This window comes from Dendropsophus ebraccatus, chromosome 2 (assembly GCF_027789765.1).
Source record: "Dendropsophus ebraccatus isolate aDenEbr1 chromosome 2, aDenEbr1.pat, whole genome shotgun sequence".
In the NCBI taxonomy this organism is placed as follows: Eukaryota; Metazoa; Chordata; class Amphibia; order Anura; family Hylidae; genus Dendropsophus; species Dendropsophus ebraccatus.
In genome coordinates this window covers 97999928-98021996 of record NC_091455.1, presented here as the reverse complement: position 1 = coordinate 98021996, position 22069 = coordinate 97999928, and the positions used below count along the sequence as shown (strand labels likewise).

Genomic DNA, 22069 nt, shown 5'->3' with positions numbered 1-22069 from the left:
ATTTAAGGTGAATGGTGCAGCTTAACTATTCAAGAACAAATCTTGAATTACAAATGACTATTATATACAGGTATATGATAATGAACTCACTCAATTTACTTTTGTTTGCATTTTTAAACAGGGAGACCCTGGTCCAGATGGTTCTGAAGGCCCTTCTGGGTATCCAGGAGAAATCGTAAGTCCTGAGTTGTTCTTGTTAAAAAATGATTGTATATATCTTATATAAAGGGAATATGGCATTTGTATAGTCATCCTTGATTTTTAAGAATTCTTAATTCTACTATTGTTAATTCTGATAAATATCAAGACACCCCTTCCATCATTGTACTGTCCGGTGCCTCCTCTATTTATTTATAATAGTGTCTAAAAGTTTTCTTCCAGTATTTTCTTCTATTCATAGTACCAAGGGTATGTGTCATAAGATTTGTCTTAGGATTTCATCAAACAGACAAAAAAAAACCCATCTCCATGATGCAAATTAAGCCACAAGATGTTCACAATGTACAGTACATAAAAATAATCATAGAGGGATCACCCAACCTTTAAAAATTGATGGACTATCTGTGGTGACCAGGGGATACTAGGTGGTATGTAGCTGGGCTTGATGGTGGTGCGCCTGAGGCACTTGTCACGGTGGCCAGGAGCGGTATGCGCCCACCCCTGGATACATCAACAAAACACTTTTGTAAAATGGGTGTAGATGTGCAGTAAATCACCAGAGTCAGTTAAACAAGAAAACAATCTTTACTGTAATCCCTTGCACGCAATACAGGGTAGTCAGTCTCTTTCTTTAGGTATACAGTGCTGGCCAAAAGTATTGGCACCCCTGCAATTCTGTCAGAAAATGATTGCAATCACAAATGCTTTGGTATTAATCTCTTCATTTAATTTGTCTTCAATGGAAAACCACAAAAAGAATTATCAAAAAGACAAATTGGATATAATTCTACCCCAAACATAAAAAGGGGGTCAACAAAAGTATTGGCACCCTTAGAAAAATCATGTGATGCTTCTCTAATTTGTGTAATTACCAGCACCTGTTACTTACCTGTGGCACATAACAGGTGGTGGCAATAACTAAATCACACTTGCAGCCAGTTGAAATGGATTAAAGTTGACTCAACCTGTGTCCTTGTGTGTACAACATTGAGCATGGAGAAAAGAAAGAAGACCAAAGAACTGTCTGAGGACTTGAGGAGCCAAATTGTGAGGAATCATGAGCAATCTCAAGGCTACAAGTCCATCTCCAAAGACCTGAATGTTCCTGCACAGTGTCATGAAGAAGTGTAAAGCCCATGGCACTGTGGCTAACCTCCCTAGATGTGTCCAGAAAAGAAAAATTGACGAGAGATTTTAACAAAAGATTGTGCGGATGGTGGCTAAAGAACCGCGACTAACATCCAAACAAGTTCTAGCTGCCCTGCAGTCCGAGGGTACAACAGTGTCAACCCGTACTATCTGTCAGCATCTGAATGAAAAGGGACTCTATGGTAGGAAACCCAGGAAGACCCCACTTCTGATCCAGAGACATAAAAAAGCCAGGCTGGAGTTTGCCAAAACTTACCTGAGAAAGCCAAATACCTTTTGGAGGAATGTTCTCTGGTCAGATGAGACAAAAGTAGAGCTTTTGTTTACAGGAGTAAAAAATGAGGCCTTCAAAGAAAAGAACAAGGTCCCTACAGTCAAACATGGAGGTTCCCTGATGTTTTGGCGTTGCTTGACCATGTGCATGGCATTACAAAGTCTGAAGACTAGCAACAAATTTTGCAGCATAATGTAGGGCCCAATGTGAGAAAGCTGGGTCTCCCTCAGAGGTCATGGGTCTTCCAGCAGGACAATGACCCAAAACACACTTCAAAAAGCACTAGAAAATGGTTTGAGAGAAAGCACTGGAGACTTCTAAAGTGACCAGCAATGAGTTCAGACCTGTATCCCATAGAACACCTGTGGAGAGAGCTCAAAATGAGAGTTTGGATAAGGCACCCTTTAAATTTCAGGGACCTAAGGCAATTTAATAAAGAAGAATGGTCTAAAATTCCAGCAGAGCATTCATGGTTACCGGAAGTGGTTGTTCGCAGTTATTTTGTCTAAAGGTTGTGCTACCAAGTATTAGGCTGAGGGTGCCAATACTTTTGTCAGGCCCATTTTTGGAGTTTTGTGTAAAATGATCAATGATTTGACTTTTTTTTCTTTCCGTTTTGTGTTTTTTCATTGCAAGCTAAATAAATGAAGATATTTTTACCAAAGCATTTGTGATTGCAATCATTTTCTGGAAGAAATTGAGTGTTATCTGACATAATTGCAGGAGTGCCAATACTTTTGGCCAGAATTGTAGGTGCAATACATATATATCATTCAATCTTTGAGCTAGGTTTTCTGTAGATTTGGACACAGCTTCTCGCTGGAGGAATAATACATGAATACTTTAATTGTATTTGGAGACGGCTTCTTACTGGAGGAATAATACTTGTATACTTAAATTGTTTAATAAGAAAGTATTTGAATGCTGTAGGTTGGCTGACTTTTGTAAGAGGGGAGAACTGAGGGTTACTAAAGGCTTATTGGGGCCTACCTAGACCCTAAGGTACTCAACTTAAGGGGCTTTTAAGAAAAGATACCTATGCCCATGGGTATGAATCCTCCACCTATCGCTGTCTTGGGGCACCTAGTGACATAGAGCAGGAGCATAGGCCCCACCATGTGGGTAGAGCTAGCCATCGGGGCACCCCTAAGGAACCTAGCAAATTGCAGTGAAGTCTTTCAGCTTACCGCTTTTACCTACTCACTGTCTTGTAGTCCTTTTTAATTTATCAGGAGAGAAAATAGCCGCCCAGTGTAGGTAGGGTATCCCTTTAGTTCCGATTCACCTCAGCCTCCTCTAGATGTTGTTAGCCAGACATGGATGAACTGAAGCAGTTGCAGAAAATGTAAAATAAAATAATCTCTGCTCGCATAGCCCTGCACAGGGCACCTGGTCTAAGCCAGGTCCTGAAAGAAAACCTCAGCAGTAGATCTCTGTAGTGTAGTCCTTTCCCATAGAGAATAATAACTGAACCCAATTGTTTTCCCTCAGGGAAAATAATCTAATCCCTGACTGGCCGGACAGAGACTGGAAGGACCTAATACTGTACAGGGATTGGCCAGATCGCTTGAGGCACCTAGCTCAGGGATTGGACAGTAAACATCACCTCATACACAACTGCCAGTTAGGCAGTTAACCCTTTTCTTACAGTTGTGCATACAATTCACATGACACAGTGACATCTAGTAGAATAAAATAAATACTGCAGACATAAAAGTATAAAATACAGGTACAAATAGGGAATATGTTTCAGAGTGTAGACAATTACAGGTGGGCAGGAAACATCAGGGGCCACACCCGCTCTGGGACACTGCATATCCACAGGATAGATAAGTAAGAATCTAGCTCCCAGTACCTCAGCCTGGAAGGATGTGAGTGTACTGCAGCCTCTTCAATGTTTTCATCTGCTAAAACTTGTAGTCACTGTATTATTTGTAGTGGCAGCATTGTCCTCTTCACTTGAATTGGATAGCATTGCAGTACCTTGCACCACTGCTACAATTTGTACAGTAATAATAATAATAATAATAATAATAATAATAATAATAATATTAATAATAATGTTATGATTTGGGAAATGGTGGCCAGAGGCATGATCCGCTTTCTTCTCTCATTCTCTAGTACTAAAGCATGCCAAGACAGTTACATAGACTCATGTTTCTGTGTTTTCATGTTGTAGGGTTTTGTTGGTGTTCCTGGAGAAAAGGGTATACAAGGCATACTAGGACAGAAGGTAAAAACTTTTCAAAGATAATGGGGATTATTCATCAACATATGTGCATATGTATGTTTTACCTAGAATTGTAAGCTGTATATACACTGGTGTGTTTTATCAAATTCATCAATTTATCAGATTTATAAAATTTTTCAGATAATACAACCAAAGTCAGAGTACAAGGTGCAATGTATCACATAATATAACATTTGATCTTCAATTGATTCAAGGCAATTCAAGGCATATTGGACATAGTATATATAAGTACACATGTTTAAGGCACAATTTCTTTGACGCTTGTTTACTGAGCAATTACACGGGCCGAGTATCAGCAGCAAAGGCTGCACAGACATAATTAGTGATGTCCGTGCAGCCCTTGCCTTTAGTGTAAAAAAATAGAGTATTAACTCACCTTACCACATTCCCTGGTGTCGTCAAAGGCCTTCCCTTGTGTCTGCAGCTCTGCCTTCCGTTCCGGTGTCTACACTGACAGGCCGCTGGCCAAGGCCTGTCTCGGCCATTGATTGGCTGAGCGCCCTCGGCCTGTCAGTGTGGAGACTGGAACAGAAGGCAAGGCTGCAGACACTGGGGAAGACCTCAGAGGACACCAGAGAAGGCCCAAAGACACCAGGGAACGTGATGCAGTGAGTTAATACTTCGTTATTTTATACTTCAATCATCAGGGTGTCAGGCGCGCATCGCTAATACACCCGATGATTTTAGGTCTGGAACTAAAGAAACGATTAGCCAATGATCGTTTCATCGTCTGACTGTTCCCTCTAATACATGGAGCGATAATCAGCCGAATAGGCTTGATTCAGACGATTATCGCTCAGTGTAATAGTGCTCTAACTCACATTTACCCTGTGAGATGAAGAAAATGGCTAAAGGAAACAGACAAGATGGAGAGGATTCAGTTTCTAAAGAAAAAATTGGTTATAATAATTTCCAACATCTAACATCTGGCCTGGATGCTGCACCTTTCAGATCTGGATGTGATACAGCTCAAAAGATCTTTGAGGAACCAGTCCCACTAAATTTTCCTACTATGTCTGACAACAATGAGATTGTAGCAGGCAGTAGCCTAACATGTTTTACAACTCTGTACACTAAAATTCAGGTGTAGGCTACATTCACACATTCCTTCTTTTGTGAACAGTATATTATACTGTGTTTTGTTGGTATATTATTTTAGCAATTTTAGAAGTGGGAAGTTGCGTTTTAAAATAGCTGCCAGGAGGAGCTACACCTGTGATGTCAGAATTAAAGACCCGTATTTTGTTAATTTTACTAATGTGACTCTGTAACATCCACAAATTATGGCTGCTCCCATAGACTTCTATTGGTGTGTTAAATAGATCTGTAAAATCATAGACGTGTGAATAGGGTCATAATTCGCAAATATGGATAAAAAAAATACAGACATGATTGAGACCCTACACTGTTTTTTAAGCATGGTCCAGGTTGGAGTGAACTTGAAAAATTAAAGTCACACTTTATGATACCCAATTCAGAACAAGCGTCTAATTGTTTAAAATTAACTTTTTCTTATTCTTTTTTTTTTAATTTACAGTATGTTAGTATGACACACACTCATGCACATAACATAAATATTTGTGCAGGAATTAGTGTTCATTCCATATCTTGAATAGGAAAAAATATATTTTCCTCTAAGCTCTAAAACAAATTAGTTAACCTGGTTTTGTAAATAAAAAAGCTGGGGGGGGGGGGGGGGGGGTTGTAGAAAAAGAATATAAATATCGGCCAAAACCCGTGGAGGTGAGGAGAAACAACCCACACTATTAATTCAAAATTCACTTTTGGGCTATGTTTACACAACAATTTTCAATGGCCGTTATTTGATGCTCAAAATAACAGCTGTTGTTTTGAATATCAAATAATGGCCATTTTTTTTTTATATTTTGTCGGCTGTTTTTACAATGATGGCTGCTGGTTCATTATTCTAGCTCAGGTTGAATGATGGCCCTTTTGGGTGTAGCTCTTTTTTTTAAGCTTTATTGAATTTAATATAAAAGTTAGTGAACAAAAAAAAAGCTTAGTGTGAACAACTTAACGTAATGTCCACTGTTGGCCACATAACGTCCGCAAATTAATATCATGACCATTGTGTGAACTGTCATAAACATTGTGTGAACTAACGGCCATTGTTTATAACGTAACCATTGAAGACCATTAAATTAAATGGCAGCCGTAATTTGCAGATAAAAGATAGTGTGTGAACATGGCCTTAAAGTGCTTTGGAGAGATAAAGTGAGTGACATTAAAGATCAAAAGGTGGCAAATTTTGTTAGCAATTATGTGATAAATTCCCCTCAATAAGTTTGAACAGGGCAATGGTTCTTTATTATTAATAAAACACACAGCTAGATACACAGGCAGGAGAATTATCATTAGGGTATCTTTCTTATTGGATTGAACAAAATCAGGTGAAATAAAACATTTACCAACAGAAAAAATGTAAGTAATGTGTTAGATGTCACAACGCGCCCGCATGCGCCCGCATCAGAGCTCTGCGGCCGGAAAGATCATCCGTCCGGTACTTAAGTACCGGCCGAGATGATCCGGCCAGAGACCGGCCGTTCCGTGACGGAACGGCCGGGGTCACGGAACGGCCGGTCTCATACGTAGTGTGAACATAGCCTAAGGGTGCATAACCTGAAATGTGTTAGATTCTTGGAGAATAATTTCTGTATGATATGCTTGGATTTTACTATTTCTTAATAAAGTTTTTATCAAGTATTATGGTACTGGATCCATAGATTTTTTGCTAATCCATCTGCTGTTGGTGGTGGAATTGTAACAAAATGCTCAGCTGGAGTGACATGATTCTTCCTTTATCTGGTCTGCAATGTTTTTCCTTTACATACATAATAGGATAGATGAATGAAATCTGAATTTACATACATCTTGAGGCCATGTTCACACACAGCATTTTGGCCGTTGTTTAATGACATTAATCAATTACATTACAGTGTATAGAATCACGGCCATAAAGTGATGTTCATCCAGCCGATACTGCAGTATTGGCCGGGTGACAAATGTAAGACAATGGCCATTGTTTGACACGGATGTTGACTTACCCCGTATGATCATGGCCTGAATATGTAAATCTACTTTGAAGCTACTTTGCATAAGTTGAAAACCAATCACTTAAATAAATTTCAACCAATTATGGAGCATTGACAGGAAGGCCTTTCTGGGTATGATAAACAGTCATATAGACCTGGTCTGCACATGTAGTTCATAAATTGAATTATGAAACATGATGTCATAAACAAGACTGTAATAAAACTTGAAGCGCTATATAATAGTAATGCTCACTGCTATCAAATAGAGACTGACCATTCTTTCAGTGCTTATCCAGTTTTACTGAGTTTGTTTTTTCCGTACAAATCAATAGTTTATAGTTTATATAATATATTATATCATTTACAATCAAAGGCAGCTAAGTAATTTAAGGGTTTTCCAGCATTTAAGTATCATCAGACAAGCCAACAATACAAAGTTGGGGTTCCAACCCCAGCATGGCCACTATCTTAAGCACTGTATCCTCCCCAGGAAACATGAATTCTCAATAGTTTAGTAATGGACACTACTGTCCTGGTTTGAAATCCAATCCATTTGAACAGACCACAGGGTAGAAATAACATTTTGAGAGTATACAAAAAAATTATATGGCACATCATCAAAGAGGATGCAGGAGGATAGGGCTGGAGCAAATAGCAGTGAGTAACAGACAGTGCTGTGTATAACAAACACAATGGAAAACTATAGAATTTCAAACAATAACCAATCAAATTTCAGACCTCACTTTTTAAAGGCCCTTTAAAATAAAATGAAGACATTAACTTAAATGGGCAACTCCCATTTACTTAGGACAACTCCCCATTTTTTCCTTGCATGTTTTCACAAATTCTCAAAAGGTTACAAAAAGGAAAGTTTCCGTTCTACTATAGAATTAAAGATTGACATAAAGACTAGACTAATGACTATTCTATGTTACAGGGTGAACCCGGATTTACAGGACCACAAGGAGAAACCGGTGAGAAAGGTGATCAGGTGAGTAGGTTAAACCTAAGAATAGAGTTGAGTGCCTAGCAGGAGACCCCTTTATGCTTTTAAAAGAGCATGTGGATAGGGGTTACCCTGATGGGACAACTCCTACAAATAGAATTATACAGTGCATTTGGATTTTTTTATGTGGCTTTGTGCTAAGATAAAAATAAAATATTCCCCCAATCTGCCCTCAATGCCCCATAGTGAGAATGTAAATTTTAGAATTTTTTGTAAATTTATAAATTAAAAAAATAAAATAAAAACCCTTAACTATTACACTCCCATTGTTTTCTTGATCATATCTGAGATGTTTCTCCACTTTTATTGGAGACACCTGTGCTAAATTTAGCTGGACATGATTTGTCTATATAGGGTCCAATAGCAGACAATACATATTAGAGCAAAAACCAAGCCATGAGCAGGAACAACCTGGCTGCAGAGATCAGAGACAGGATTGTGTGGAGGCGAAGATCTGGAGGACAATACAAAGAAAAAATTCTGCTGCACTGAAATTTCCCAAGAGCAAAGTGGTCCCAAAATTCTTAAATGAAAAAGTTTAGAACAATCAATATTTTTCTAGCGCTGCCCTTATAAAACTAAGTAATTGAGGTAGATTGAGTAATTGAGTAAGATGTGACCAAGAACCCAATGGCTGAGCTCCAAAGATCCTGTGTGCAGATGGAATAAACTTTGAGAAGGTCAACCATCACTGCAGCACTCCACCAATTTTGGCTTCATGGCAAGTTTAGCTAGAAAGAAACCCCTCCTCAGTAAAAGACACATAAAAGCCTGGAGTATGCAAAAAACAAACAAACACCCAAAGGATTCGGAAACTGTGAGAAACAAGACTCTGGTATGATGAAATCAAGGTTAAAGTGACACTGTCACTCCCATTTTGCATTGTGACTTTTCTACACAGGTGTAAAGGGTAAATTTTGCCGTTTTCATACTTTTATTACTATTTTATATCATACGTCATGGTGCTTGTTCCAGTATAAAGTGATCTTTTATCTTCTGCAGATTTTTTTCTGCCTGGGCGGGGCTTCACGTCTGTAGGGCCATAGTCCCGCCCAGAGAGCACAATCTGCAGATGATAAAAGATTGCTTTTTACTGGAACATCACCATAACATATGATAAAAAATAAAGTATGAAAACTGCATAATTTAACCTTTACACCTGTGTAGAGAAGTCATAATGCAAAAAGGGTGTGACAACTTTAAAGTTTTTGACCTAACCTCTAAGTGTCATGTTTGAAGGAAACCAGTCAGCATATATTAGTGCACATGGCTAAAGATATAGGGGGAGATTTATCAAAGGGTGTAAAAGTTAGACTGGTGTAAACTGCCCACAACAACCAATCACAGCTCCTCTTATATTTTACCAGAGCTGAAAGCTGTACTGTGATTGGTTGCTCTGGGCAGTTTACACCAGCCTAACTTTTACGCCCTTTGATAAATCTCCCCAATAGTGTACAACTACCAACTACTGCACAATTTTTGGAGAATAATTTGGTAAAGAAGAAAATAATTTGGTTCACAGACACAGACTTGTCTTTGCAGTAAGTCAGCCAATTACTGAATAAGATGGGATGCCGCAGCAGCTGGTGATTGGCTTAGTAGGCTTTCACTGCTGAGATAAGTCAATCTCTAAAGTATCAGACAGAGTGTTCAGTGGGGGAAAAGCATTGAGGGAGCAAAGTAGGTAAGTATGGGTTATTTTTTAATTTCAGTGTGTCCCCAGCAACATTTAAAAGATACTACTGGCTTCTGCTGATGCCCACTCCCCGCTCAGCCATTCACTTGTAAATATCACATTTACAAACATCTGACTTTTCCTTTATTTAATGTTCTATATTTTATAAACGTACAAAGACAAAAAGTGGAATACAGAGAGAAACAATAAAGATATCATAGTGAAACTGATAAACAAATAGGGTGAAGGAACAGAAACCGTCGTAAACAATATATAAAAAAGTAGAAGATTGTCATGGGTTAATATATGGTAAGGAATAGTGCGTAACCATCTGGATGGTCGGTATATATAGCAGAGAGTCATTATGCTAGAAACATATATGTACCGGTGTAGGTACCCATGCGACGGGGTGCTCCCGTCTCCAATGGAGGTATTAACAAGTTGTAACAAGGCGGTTGGAGGGGGGTTAAAAGGTTCCGAACTGTATTTGTTCTAGTTTTAAAAAGGGTTCAGGTAATCATGTCAGTCGGGAGAGTGAAAACCAGGAGGTTCCGAGAGACCAGTGACTTTTTCAGCACTTTTTACTCCACTCTTTCCATGATGTGATGTGACCAAAAATCATCTGGGTCAGGACATGTCAAAAGTTTTTTGAAACGACAGTGACACTTTAAGTAATTCTAAATCAACGGTAGATGTGATATAAAGCAAGTTTGCAGTTTACATTCTTTTTTTTTTTTTTTTTTTTCCAAAGAGTCTAAACACAAAAAGTGCAGTGTTTCCTAGGTCATCTGAGCATGCACCGAAAAGGCAGTCATGTGACTGATTGACCCATTGAACTGTGACACTCTGTACTGTCTGGACTTCATATGTTTAGTCTCTTTTTTTCAACCAGCTCTAGTCTGAAAAATCTCCCTTCTGGAGACTGGACCTGGACTTCAGTTAAGTTTAGCTTTGTTTTAAAGCATGATAACTGAAATATATGCATAAATGTAAGTTGCTAACTTGCTTTATATCACATCCCCTGTTGATTTAGATTTTGAAAGTTCTAATGACAGTGACACTTTAAGTATTATTTTATATTATAGATGGTAAAATAGAAAATGCAAAAAAAAAAAATACCAAAAATTTGTTAAAAATCTACTTAACATAAAAACTATATTTGAACTGTAACTTACTTTCTAATTTCCTTTAATTAACTCATTGATCTAGGGAGACATTGGCAAGATCGGTATTACTGGTATAGCTGGACCTCTTAGTGAGAAGGTAAGTTGATATATTTTAAAAAGTGTTGACAATGTAATTTCCTGTAAAGGTCTTTATGTAAGCATACAATTTCAGTTAGGTGGTTTTCTGCACTGGGGGGCAGTACTATAGCCTTCACTGATCCATTACTGCCTGTCCCTCCTTAGGGCTAGTTCACATGGAGTAAAACTGGCGGAATATCCGCCGGCCCTCAATAAACTGACTTGTCAGTTTTGTGGGGCCTCTATTCATTGACAGGTCACACAATGGAAAGTGCGTCCGGCCGTACTCTCCATTGTCAGCTATGGTGAATTGGGTTGCGGGCGCACATAGATGTGCCCGCATCCCAATTCAGCAATACCAATACCAGCTGGGGTGATCTTTACTGATTGGGTCACAGAACGGCCGGTGTTTCACGTAGTGGGAACCCGGCCTAAAGATGCAAATATCCCTCAAATAACTTGATATTCAGTATTATATGCAAGAAATGGGAAAAAAAATTCCAGTCCACTTTAGTTTAGTAAGATTAATAAGTATCAAACGATTGCTTATTACCCATATACAATGTACCATATAATAATATATATTACTTACAATATGACATTATTCCTTGCAGGGATCTCGAGGGCCAACAGGAAAGCAAGGACCTGAGGGACCAAAAGGACAGAAAGTAGGTTTTAATTTTTTTTTAGTTTGGAAAAGTTCTTGTTTAAAGCATGAATAGAATTATATTAATGCAATTGAGATATATCATTGTAAACAGTTAGTCTTGGAATATGCAAAGTTTAAATATTCAGTTTCCAAAGAGCTTGGCAAACTAGGATATAAGTAAAGTGGTGGCCAGCTGAAAAATCCAAATTTCCAAGACTAGACAGACATGTCTTTCTAATGTCTTTGAGAGAAATTTCCAGTTACAGTCCATCTGTAACATAAAAAATGTTTCTTCAGGTCTACATGAAAATGTGCAGCACAAATACGTTTCAGCTGGCCAATGATCATAGGTCTTTTACCTACTGTAAAATGAGAAAGAAACAATGTTTTCCACATTATAACATATGAATTTTTATATATATCTTAATTGTATTAAATTCATAAAAAATATGTTTAACATAAAAACATCATTTAAACAATAAGTAATTTTCTGGGACAGGTTCCCTTTAAAGTGTATCTCCAATGTTGTAGGCACTGTGTAAAATAGAAATGTTTCTGAATCACCTTCCTTGTGAATATGGCATCGGAATACCTATACCGAGGGCATGTCTCCATTTTTTGAAGATCAGATAATAAATGGCCACTGGGAGGAGACTGTCTTGGGGTTACCCGGCAATGTACCAGCATATATGGACTGCCCACAGATGGTGCCTCCATGTGTTATCTGTTTAAAAATGGACCCATTGACTTCTAAGGGAGCCTCCATTCTGCAAAAATTGACTGTATAAGTGCAGGCCCATTTTTTGTGCAGAACAGATCTGTGGCCACACACATATCCATTTTCAAAATGTATGTGTGGACAACGCCATAGAAATCAATAGTCATTTTTTCTGTCTGTAAATCAGCCAAGGAGCGGAAAAAGACCTTATAGTCGATCAATTGCATCTTTTATGCCGCACTAAAATATATCATTAGCGGCCACACATCTCCCTGTGTGAACACAGGGATGTGCAGCTGATAGTAATATATTTCCATGGCTGCACTAACGTCCAGTGATTATTTGTGCGGCCCGGCTGCACAATTAATCGTGTCTTCTGACGGTACTGCAATTATGTAGCATTGCTTATGGTAATAGCTATTGATTGAAATACAAATAATAAAGATTGAGAAATATTATAAGAAACAAACTCTGAGAATTCCTAAACCTTTGTAAATGTGACTTGTCTCATTGGTCCTTGGAATACAGTGAACCTAACGGTACTGAAATATGTAACCCTGTATAAGCAAAACTAATAGTTTCTAACACAAATTATGCAATATTTTAATCTGAAGAAGAGTAATAATCCACTTATTGTATCATTACAGGGGGATGCTGGTGGTCCTGGGTTTTTGGGAAGCCGCGGAGAACTAGGATATTTGGTAACTATGACTATAAAGGTTTATACTTGCTTGTATGCTTTAGCTGCTTGCCTACTGAGACCATTAGCCAGAGCATAGTGACAGCTGTCCCTTTATCAGTGTGTGTACATAGAAGACCATCAATCATTTTGTGAGGGTGGAGCAAGCAGGACTCTTACCATCTCTCCTAAGAGTCCTGACAAGATTTTGTTTATACTTAGAAATCCTGCTTCAAATCATATAAATGTATACAGGGTGCCCAGCTTCTCTTCCTATAATATTTGTTGTACTCAGCGCAGCATAACTGACCAGAGAGGATCACGTCAAAGGGATTGTCCAGGGAGCAGAAGACAGCTGTAGCCAATGTTGCTTTAGCATCTTGTGCTCCTGTGAGACACTGAGAACCCCTTTACTGACTATTGCGTTCTTCTTTAAAGTTGCAAACATTTTTTTCTGCTAATTTTCAGGGCTACCTAGGAGTGACTGGTGATTCTGGAGAACAAGGCATAAAGGTCAAGTATCTCATATAATGTCTGTGTCTGTGTACAACTATACAAAAAAGGAAACACTGTTTTTGGCTTACTGGCATATTGTTGTTGTAATGATGTTAGGAATGGAGTTAGGTAGTCCCTCCCAAGTAAAACACTCATGGGAAGGGTGCGTTCACACCTACAGGATCTGCAGCAGATTTGATGCTGTGTTCAGTTATTTAAATGAAATCTGCTGCAGAAAATCTGCTGCAGATCCTGTAGGTGTGAACACACCACAACAATACGTTATTTTGCTTTTCATTCAGAGGTCAACTCTGGGAGGGAAGGTACCTGATTTATCCGCATATATTGGGAAAAATCCTATTCATGTAAGGTACCCCGGGATCTGGATAAAAAAACCAGGGACAGACAAGACCTGCCTACTTGCCAGTCTTGAGCTAAGCAGCAAGTGACAACTGAGCGGCAGCCCCTACGCTGGGTGAGACATAGAATGAGACAAGACACAGTAAAGAATAATCAGGCAGGTGCAGGTCAAACCGGAGATAGCAGAATTGTGCAAGAACAGCAGGCAAACACAGAGGTCAAAAGGACAGACAAAGAGGTTGAAATTCCAAGATAATCCAATATGAAATGCCAGCTCTAGATACAAGAGATTACATGCCAAGTCCCAGAGCACTTCTTATATGATTTAAGTGTCCCATTCCAGGGAGTGATTGGACCAGCCCTCTGACATCCAGACCACACAGAACAAAGACTGACAGGGAGGAGATGGGAATGGTAACGGCAACTGTCTATCACCACTCAGTCTAAACCACTACAATTACCATCATGCCTGGACAGCCAAAGCTTTAGCTTTGGCTGTCCAGGCATGATGGGAATCGTAGGGCCTGAGTTGGAGGGCCTGAGTTTGACACGCTGGTCTAAACTATCTGCAGCCCAGAACTTGGCTAGCAGAAACCCAGATGGGTATGGTGGAAACCTTTCAATCACTAGAGATGATCGAACAGCGCTGATGTTCAGGTTTGTACGAACTCGAACCATCGGTTTTCCCACCTGGAAAACAGGAATACAACCTATGGCCCAGGCTGTATTCCTGCTTTCCAGGTGGGACTCGGGCTGTCTCCACCTCCCCCACAGAAAGGGAAGACTGCAGGAGTCAAATACCGATGGTTTGAGTTTGTACGAACCTGAACATCAGCGCTGGTCAATCATCTCTACCAATCACTACACAGTAAGTGCTGGAATAAGACAGTGCACAATGGATTATAGAGAAATGACAGGTAAAGCAAGGGTAGAAGGGACAAAGCATTGTGCATGATGATCATAATTATGATAACCTTTGTATTTCTTTAACTTACTTGGTTGGCCACATTGTGTTTGCAGGTTGTGTGTGGTATTACAAGTTACCTGAGGGTATTTCATGTTAAATGGGTAGAGTGACACTTTCACCTCCTTTTTGCATTATGACTTCTCTACACAGGTGTAAAGGGTAAATTTTGCCGTTTTCATACCTTATTTGATATCATGGTGCTTGTTCCAGTAAAAAGTGATCTTTTATCATCTGCGGATTGTGCTACCTGAGCAAGGCTTTACAGCAACAGCGCCACTTAGCCCTGCCTACATCGCCACAGTAGGCCCGCCCCCTCAGCGGTCATTGGTATGTGCCTACCTAAGGGGGGTGGGATCTACACCTTTAGGCCAGCCCGTTCCAATGGCTGGCGAGGGGGCGGGGCCTAGACGGTTATGACATCACAGAGGGGCAAAATCTGCAGCACCGTTGTGGGTGGGGCTAAGTGGCGCTTTGGTCAGAAAGCCCCGCCCAGGTGGCACAATCCGCAGATGATAAAAGATCACTTTTTACTGGAACAAGCACCATGATGTATCATATAAAATAAGGTATGAAAACTGCTAAATTTACCCTTTACACCTGTGTAGAGTCATAATGCAAAAAGGAGGGGAGAGTGTCACTTTAAATATTGTGTAAGTTAGGTGAACCGAGTGACATCTTTCATCAATCATTATATAACTAGGAGGGTGAAGACTGAGCGCTGCTTGTAAAAAGACAAATTTTTAGGCCACACAATAATTTTCAACAGTTGTTATTTTATACTCAAAACCACAGCTGTTATTTTAGGTATCAAAAACAACCGTTGTTTTGTTGTTTTACATACTACAGAGGCCATCATTACAATGACTCCGTTGGTACATTATTCTAGGTTAGGTTCGACAAGGCTGCTTTTTCACACCCTTTTGGGTGCGGCTATTACAAATTTCCATTTAAAATTGTGCAAACCACGCTGAAAGGACGGTGATAAAACAAATCTCTGTGTGAACAAAGTGAAATAACGTCTACTATTCACTAAAGAACAGCCACAAACAACACAAACAATAATTTGACAGTGTTGTGAACATGGCCGTTATTTTACACATTGTGTGTAGAGATAAGCAAACCGGTTCGGCCGGTATGGAATCTGGTTTGGATTTTTCCAAAAGTCTGAGTCCGGTCGGATTCAGATTTTTGGAAGTCCGCTCAGAATTTTTTTTTTCTTGCTTTCTAAAATGGCAGCCGCAATTTTAGAAAGCAGGAAGTGTTCTGGGCGGGAAAAGCGCTTTCCCATGATGCCCGGAACACATCCAATCAGCAGGGATGTTGCACTAGCCCACCCCCTATGTGACGTCGGTATTGCTTTAAGAGGAGCGCTCACATGACCGCACGACGCAGTCTGCAGAGAGAGAGGAAGGAGACTGTTAGCAGTGCACAGAGCTCGTCAGTGACAAAACGCTGCTGCTGCACTGAGAAGATATTGTACAAAAGCAAAGACAAAAATATTATTAGGAAAGGGGAGAGAATAAACATATAGTGATTGAGAGAGAAAAATAGAGAGGGCGAAAGATAGATAGGTAGATAGATTAGGCATAGGACTATAGTTGGACCCTTGGAAGAGTGTATATGACATAGGTGTTTTCCTGAGGCACAAATATATACCTTGTACATGTGTGTAGAATAAAACTCTAAAAACTATTGCTGGATCTCCACTGGCCTCCAATAACTACTGCTGCTCCTTCACTGCATTTGTGACCTTTTTCCTGCATAGACCCTGTAATGGTGAATTTCCTGCATAGACCCTGTAATGGTGAATTTCCTGCATAGACCCTGTAATAGTGAGTTTCCTGCATAGACCCTGTAATGGTGAATATTGAAGTCTAAAAAAAAAATTGAGATATTGAAAAGATAATGATGTTACTGACATGTAGAGCCCTAAATTCAACCAAATACACTACCCCTGTATCATAAAGATCCTTTAAACTATGAAATCCGAAATTCGACTGAACCGAACTTTTTAAAAAAATCCGGAGGTCCGGTCGGAACGAACTTTTGAAAAGTTCGCTCATCTCTAATTGTGTGCACCAATGGCTGTTCTTTCCATAGACTTCAATGAAAATCACTAAAGGCTGAAAACAATGGCTATTTTAAATAAAAATGGTGAAACCACTATTAACTATTTATGGCAATAAAAAATAGAGAAAAAAACTTCTCCAATTATTTATAATGAAATAATCCCTAAAAATGGGCCTTAATTAAAAAGTCAATGTACAATGTAAATAGATATGCATGAAATATTAAAATGAATCCTTTCCATTTGCAGGGTATAACAGGATTGTCCGGCATACCTGGCTTCCGTGGGACTGATGGGAAAGATGTGAGTTACCAAAGTGTAGGTTACTGGATGATTAACCTGTTGATCCCTGACTTTGAGTTTTGACTCTCTGATTTGTGATTTTACAGGGAGTTACTGGAGTAAATGGAAAAGAAGGTGATTTGGGGCTAATGGGACAAAAGGTATGTACTACGGAAGGAATTTATTAATGGTTTTTATGTTGATTTTGGTGGCAAATTGTTGCTTTCTTAAGCAGTTTTTCTGTGCATTAGACTATTGAGCTTCTGAGTGAAAAATAAGTGCCACTTTTTTTCTGTGCTCTTCCAAAGTTGAGCTGTGATTGTTTGCTATGGACAACAAAGAAGAACATTCTTATTATAAGACTTCTTATTAGCCACCCTCCCCATCACCTGTTTCACCCGCATGCAATGCCTTCAGCGCATGCAACATGCTCCTGCCCCCTTTTTGTCTGTGAAAGTTGGTAAGCACAGGCAGCTGGAGGAAGTGGCGCACCAGAGAGAAGAAGTAGGTCCTTCTCTGCTTTTTGGGGAACCCCTTTAACTCCTGTCTCACTACATCGATTTATCAGCATTTCACAGGATAAAAAAAGTGTTAGGGTAGCTTCACACATATCGACTCGCAGCGTTAATAACGCTCCGAGTCGGCTAGGTCCTGGCAAATCACTTTCACTACATACACACAGCAGTCTGAACGATTGCTGCGTGTATGTAATTCTGCCCGCTGCTTAACCCCTTCAGCTGCCGCCCGGCTCCCGCTTTGCATACATTACCTGTCCTCACTGCACGGGTCCCGGCGTACTGCTCTCCCGCCTGGCCAATCAGTGGCTGCGGCAGGGCAACACACTGATTGGCCGGGTGGGAGAGCAGTAGGCTGGGACCCCGTACAGAGAGGACAGGTAATGTATACAGAGATGGAGCCGGGCGGCAACAGAAGGGGTTACACTGCCGGCATACACGCAGCAGTCGTTCAGACCACTGTGTGTATGTAGTGAAAGTGATCTGCCAGGACCTAGCCGACTCGCAGCGTTATTAACGCTGCGAGTCGATACGTGTGAAGCTACCCTTAAAAGAAAAGGGAAAACTCACCCATTACAGAAATATCAGTAGACCCCCCCAAAAAGACAAGATACTCAAATGCTGGTTGTTGCTTTATCAATGCATTTTAATAATAAAATAGCAATAACTGCAAGAAACGCGCATTAGGGCATCTGGATGGTTGGTTATTTTAGATTCAGTGTAGATTTTGAGGCAGAATTTTTTTACCTTTTCTATTAGCCGTATGACCTGTCACAAGATTTCTAATACTGCCTTATTTGGCTAATGAAACTTGTTTATGTAATGACTTTGTTATTTATTTTAGTTATGTAGCAGTTAGTGTGGAGTGAACCTGTCAAAATTTTCACATGGAGTAAAACTGGCGGAAACTGTCCACCAGCCTCCGTGTCATACTGGCAGTCTATGGGAGGCTCACGCGCCTCCTCTCTCCGTGCCTCCCTGCTCGGAAGAATTGACATGTCCAATGTTCCGTGCGGAGAGAGGAGGCGCGCAAACCTCCCATAGACTGCCAGTTCCTCCTGTTTTACTCTATGTGAACTGGCCCTTATTGTTTGATTCGTTAAGCATGGCAGCATAAGTTAGATGCTGCCATAGCATCCAGCCATAGGGTTCTCAGGACAGCCACAGGCTGTATCCATGTTTTCCAGGACTCCCTAGGTTGGCATCTAACTTATGCACTCACAGTTAATCAAATGCTGAACGTTCTGGTTCGGATACTGTTGCCAAACTCGAACATTTTGACAGGTTCGCTCACATGGAAATCTCATGAATGTGATATATACGTAATTTTCTATGGAACTCAATATGGAAACCCAACTTAATTTGCCCAATTTTAGAAATGAGAATTCTCGTTTTCATGAGCTTTTACATTTTTATATTCTGTTGGCTTGTATCCCAATAAAATGCTGACAAATTTTTTTTCACATTTTTTCTTGAATTATTATTATTATTTTTTTTAATTATAGGGAGACAAGGGAGACAGAGGTCCATCGGGTCCACCAGGCATTGAAGGGCCATTGGTAAGCTGGACATATTAACTATGATTGCTCTCTTTATTTACAGGTTGTGTATTCTTTGCATGTTCATATTTATATACCTTTATAACAGGACATGCTATTCAAAACCCCTTCTAAATGCCTGTAAAAACTAGTCTACTAATCTTAGGTGAACCTATTTTTAAAAAGAAGCTGTCACCTAGAACCAGCCTTAGGAGCATTACATAATGTTTGATACCTTCTGTATTGTTGTTTATGTGCTGTGAACTTTGCAGAGCCAGCTATGGCTCCAGAGACCCCCCATATGTGAGCCCTGGAGAGGGTGGGGAAATACAGGGGATAGAGCCCCCCAAGCCCAGAGCACCCCCAGGTTACCGGTCATGCCTCTCTGGCACCACAGGACATGAATAACATTTTAACTACAAATGCGCAGATGGACGCCCTATAAAGAGGTAACACTATAAGCACTGCAAGCACAGCATGTTCAATGTGATAAGTTCCTTTTAAATTTCTGTTCCTTGTAGGCTTATAAGTCCATGGGCATGCTACTGTAATATGAGCAGTGCAGGAAAAACTCTGTAATTTAAATGGAGATTGCCAACATAAAAGACAAACAACCAAGAAATAAGCATGGAAGGCTTGTGAAAATAAGAAGTTTACTAGCAAGACAAACTTTACTTAATTTTTTTCTTGTTGGGATATATTACTGAACTCTATACAAACACCACCCAGCTAATGTTATCACAATCGCAGCAGCAGCAGTCCAAGTCTATGGCAGGGCTTCCAGGGGATATTATAAATTAGAATAGGTACAAATTTATACATTTCCAAAAATGGAAAACGGAAACAATAGAAACAATATATGCATGTAAAGGGTAAAAAAATGCTAAGACCAAAGAGTCGAGCCAATATTATAATCTTTAAAGCGCCTTTGTACCCACAATCTGACCCCCCCCCCCCCTTAAACCGCTTGTACCTTTGGATAGCTGCTTTAAATCCAAGATCTGTCCTGGGGTCCGTTTGGCAGGTGATGCAGTTATTGTCCTAAAAAACAACTTTTAAAATTGCAGCCCTGTGTCAAATTGGCGTGACATAGAGTGTGCGTGCCCTAAGATTGCAACACCCTTCTGTCCTTCCTCCCCACCCTCCTTATCACTAGGAACACCCCCGGACAGGATTTTTCCTATTCATCACCTGAACACTGGACAGGTGCCTTACCCATCCAGCTCATGTGCAGTGTTCACACAGGTGAAGTATAGGAGAAATTGTTCTAGGGGCATTCCTAATTTTGAAGAGGGCGGGGAGGAGGGACGGAGGGGTGTCATAATTCTAGACATGGGTACTCTAGGCCACACCAATTTGACACAGGGCTGCAAGTTTAAAAGTTGTTTTTTAGGACAATAGCTGCATCACCTGCCGAATGGACCCCAGGACAGATCTTGGGATTAAAGCAGCTATCCGTAGGTACAAGCAGTTTGGGGGGCATGATTATGGGTACAGAGTTGCTTTAAATAGGCTGTCCCATAGTAAACTTGTGTCAACTCTCCAAGGTTTGGGTAATAATTGTCTGATTAAAGGGAGGCACACTGCCTCTGAGCCGCTCAACTCTACTCACTGCACAAACACAGTAAGAGAAACGTGAATAGAGCAAAGATTCCTCATGCGCACTGTTGCTTCATTCAGTGTTTACAGAGCAGTACTTGTCTCCATCAGTCCCATAGACTTTGATTGGCATCCTGTGCATAGATGATACAAGTCCGTTTTGGGCAAACTTAAGAAATCAGCAGACTAATGCACTAAAAATAGAACGTTACCTATGCCCATACCTCAGATTAACCTCTGAGTAGAGATCTAATTTATGATTGGTAAAATTAACTAAATATTTTTTTACAGTTTATACATTAATAAATGGTTACTGTATTGTATGGTTTAATTCTTACCCATTTTACTTTTTAGGGTGCACAAGGTGCAAGAGGTGATAATGGGATCCCTGGAAAACCAGGACCACAGGGTCTTAGAGGTCCCAAGGTAAATAACCTTTTTTTCAACACAAATAAAGCTAACCCCACCCCAATAATCTCCACCTCACAGCTGCACAATCCAACATTTAATTACATCTAATACTTGGAAATGTCTCATTACATCTTAAAGGGTAAGTTCAGGCAAAATAATTTTAAGATATGTTATTGTCCAACAAAAGTTAACAAAATTACTAATAGACACTTATTATGGGAAAGGCAGCTATAGTGCATTTTCCTCGCACTTACTACAGCATGGTGCGTTCAGGTTTCTGTAAATTGGTGATGCCTGGTCAGCCTGCTGGCCTTTCTCAAGCATACAAATACAGTGTAACCACAGGGTATATATACATGTGTATCATTAGATCAAACCAACCCAAGGGGAGGCACCACAAAAGGGGAGGGGGGAAGAGTGGAAACAGAGGAGAAGGAAAAGGGAAAAGATTAAATGGAGTTACAGGGTCAAGGCTGTCAAAACATACCAGATGCACATAAAGGATAGTAATAGACATGGTCTATGTGGAGATTTATACCCTGATAAACACACCTATTTCATCGTGGATGCTGTGGGAAATCCTTTCTTTTGAAGTTCGTAGTGCTCATACCTAGGATTGTGAGCATACCTGCGTGCATCCTTCATTTCTATTTTTTGGCCATAATCGAAGAATCTCCAGAAGGTGCTGTTGGACTTTTGTTCTTTTTTGTAAAGTTGATGATGTCACGTCACATAAACTACCGACAACTGCTGCTCTGGTCTGTCCCACCACAACAGCAGGAGTCGGCATTTTATGTGACGCGATATCACCAACTTTACAAAGACCTGAACAGGCCATGCTGTAGTAAGTGCAGAGATAATGCACTATAGGTGCCTTTCCCATAATAAGTGTCTATTAGTAATTTTCTAAACTTTTGTTGGGCAATAACATATCTTAAAATTGTGCATTCAAGACATTAGTCCATGTAATAACCTTT

General features: G+C 39.9%; 1 protein-coding gene across 1 annotated transcript in view; it reads left to right on the top strand.

Annotated features, from left to right (window-relative positions):
• LOC138784156 (collagen alpha-2(IX) chain-like) overlaps positions 1–22069 on the top strand; it is a 59776-nt gene that overhangs the window by 24506 nt on the left and 13201 nt on the right. The window contains exons 11-21 of the mRNA XM_069959669.1: positions 122–175; positions 3762–3815; positions 7824–7877; positions 10777–10830; positions 11426–11479; positions 12826–12879; positions 13326–13370; positions 16997–17050; positions 17137–17190; positions 19050–19103; positions 21036–21107. Of these exons, the coding sequence (XP_069815770.1) occupies positions 122–175; positions 3762–3815; positions 7824–7877; positions 10777–10830; positions 11426–11479; positions 12826–12879; positions 13326–13370; positions 16997–17050; positions 17137–17190; positions 19050–19103; positions 21036–21107 (603 nt within the window). The remainder of the gene's footprint in view (positions 1–121; positions 176–3761; positions 3816–7823; positions 7878–10776; positions 10831–11425; positions 11480–12825; positions 12880–13325; positions 13371–16996; positions 17051–17136; positions 17191–19049; positions 19104–21035; positions 21108–22069) is intronic.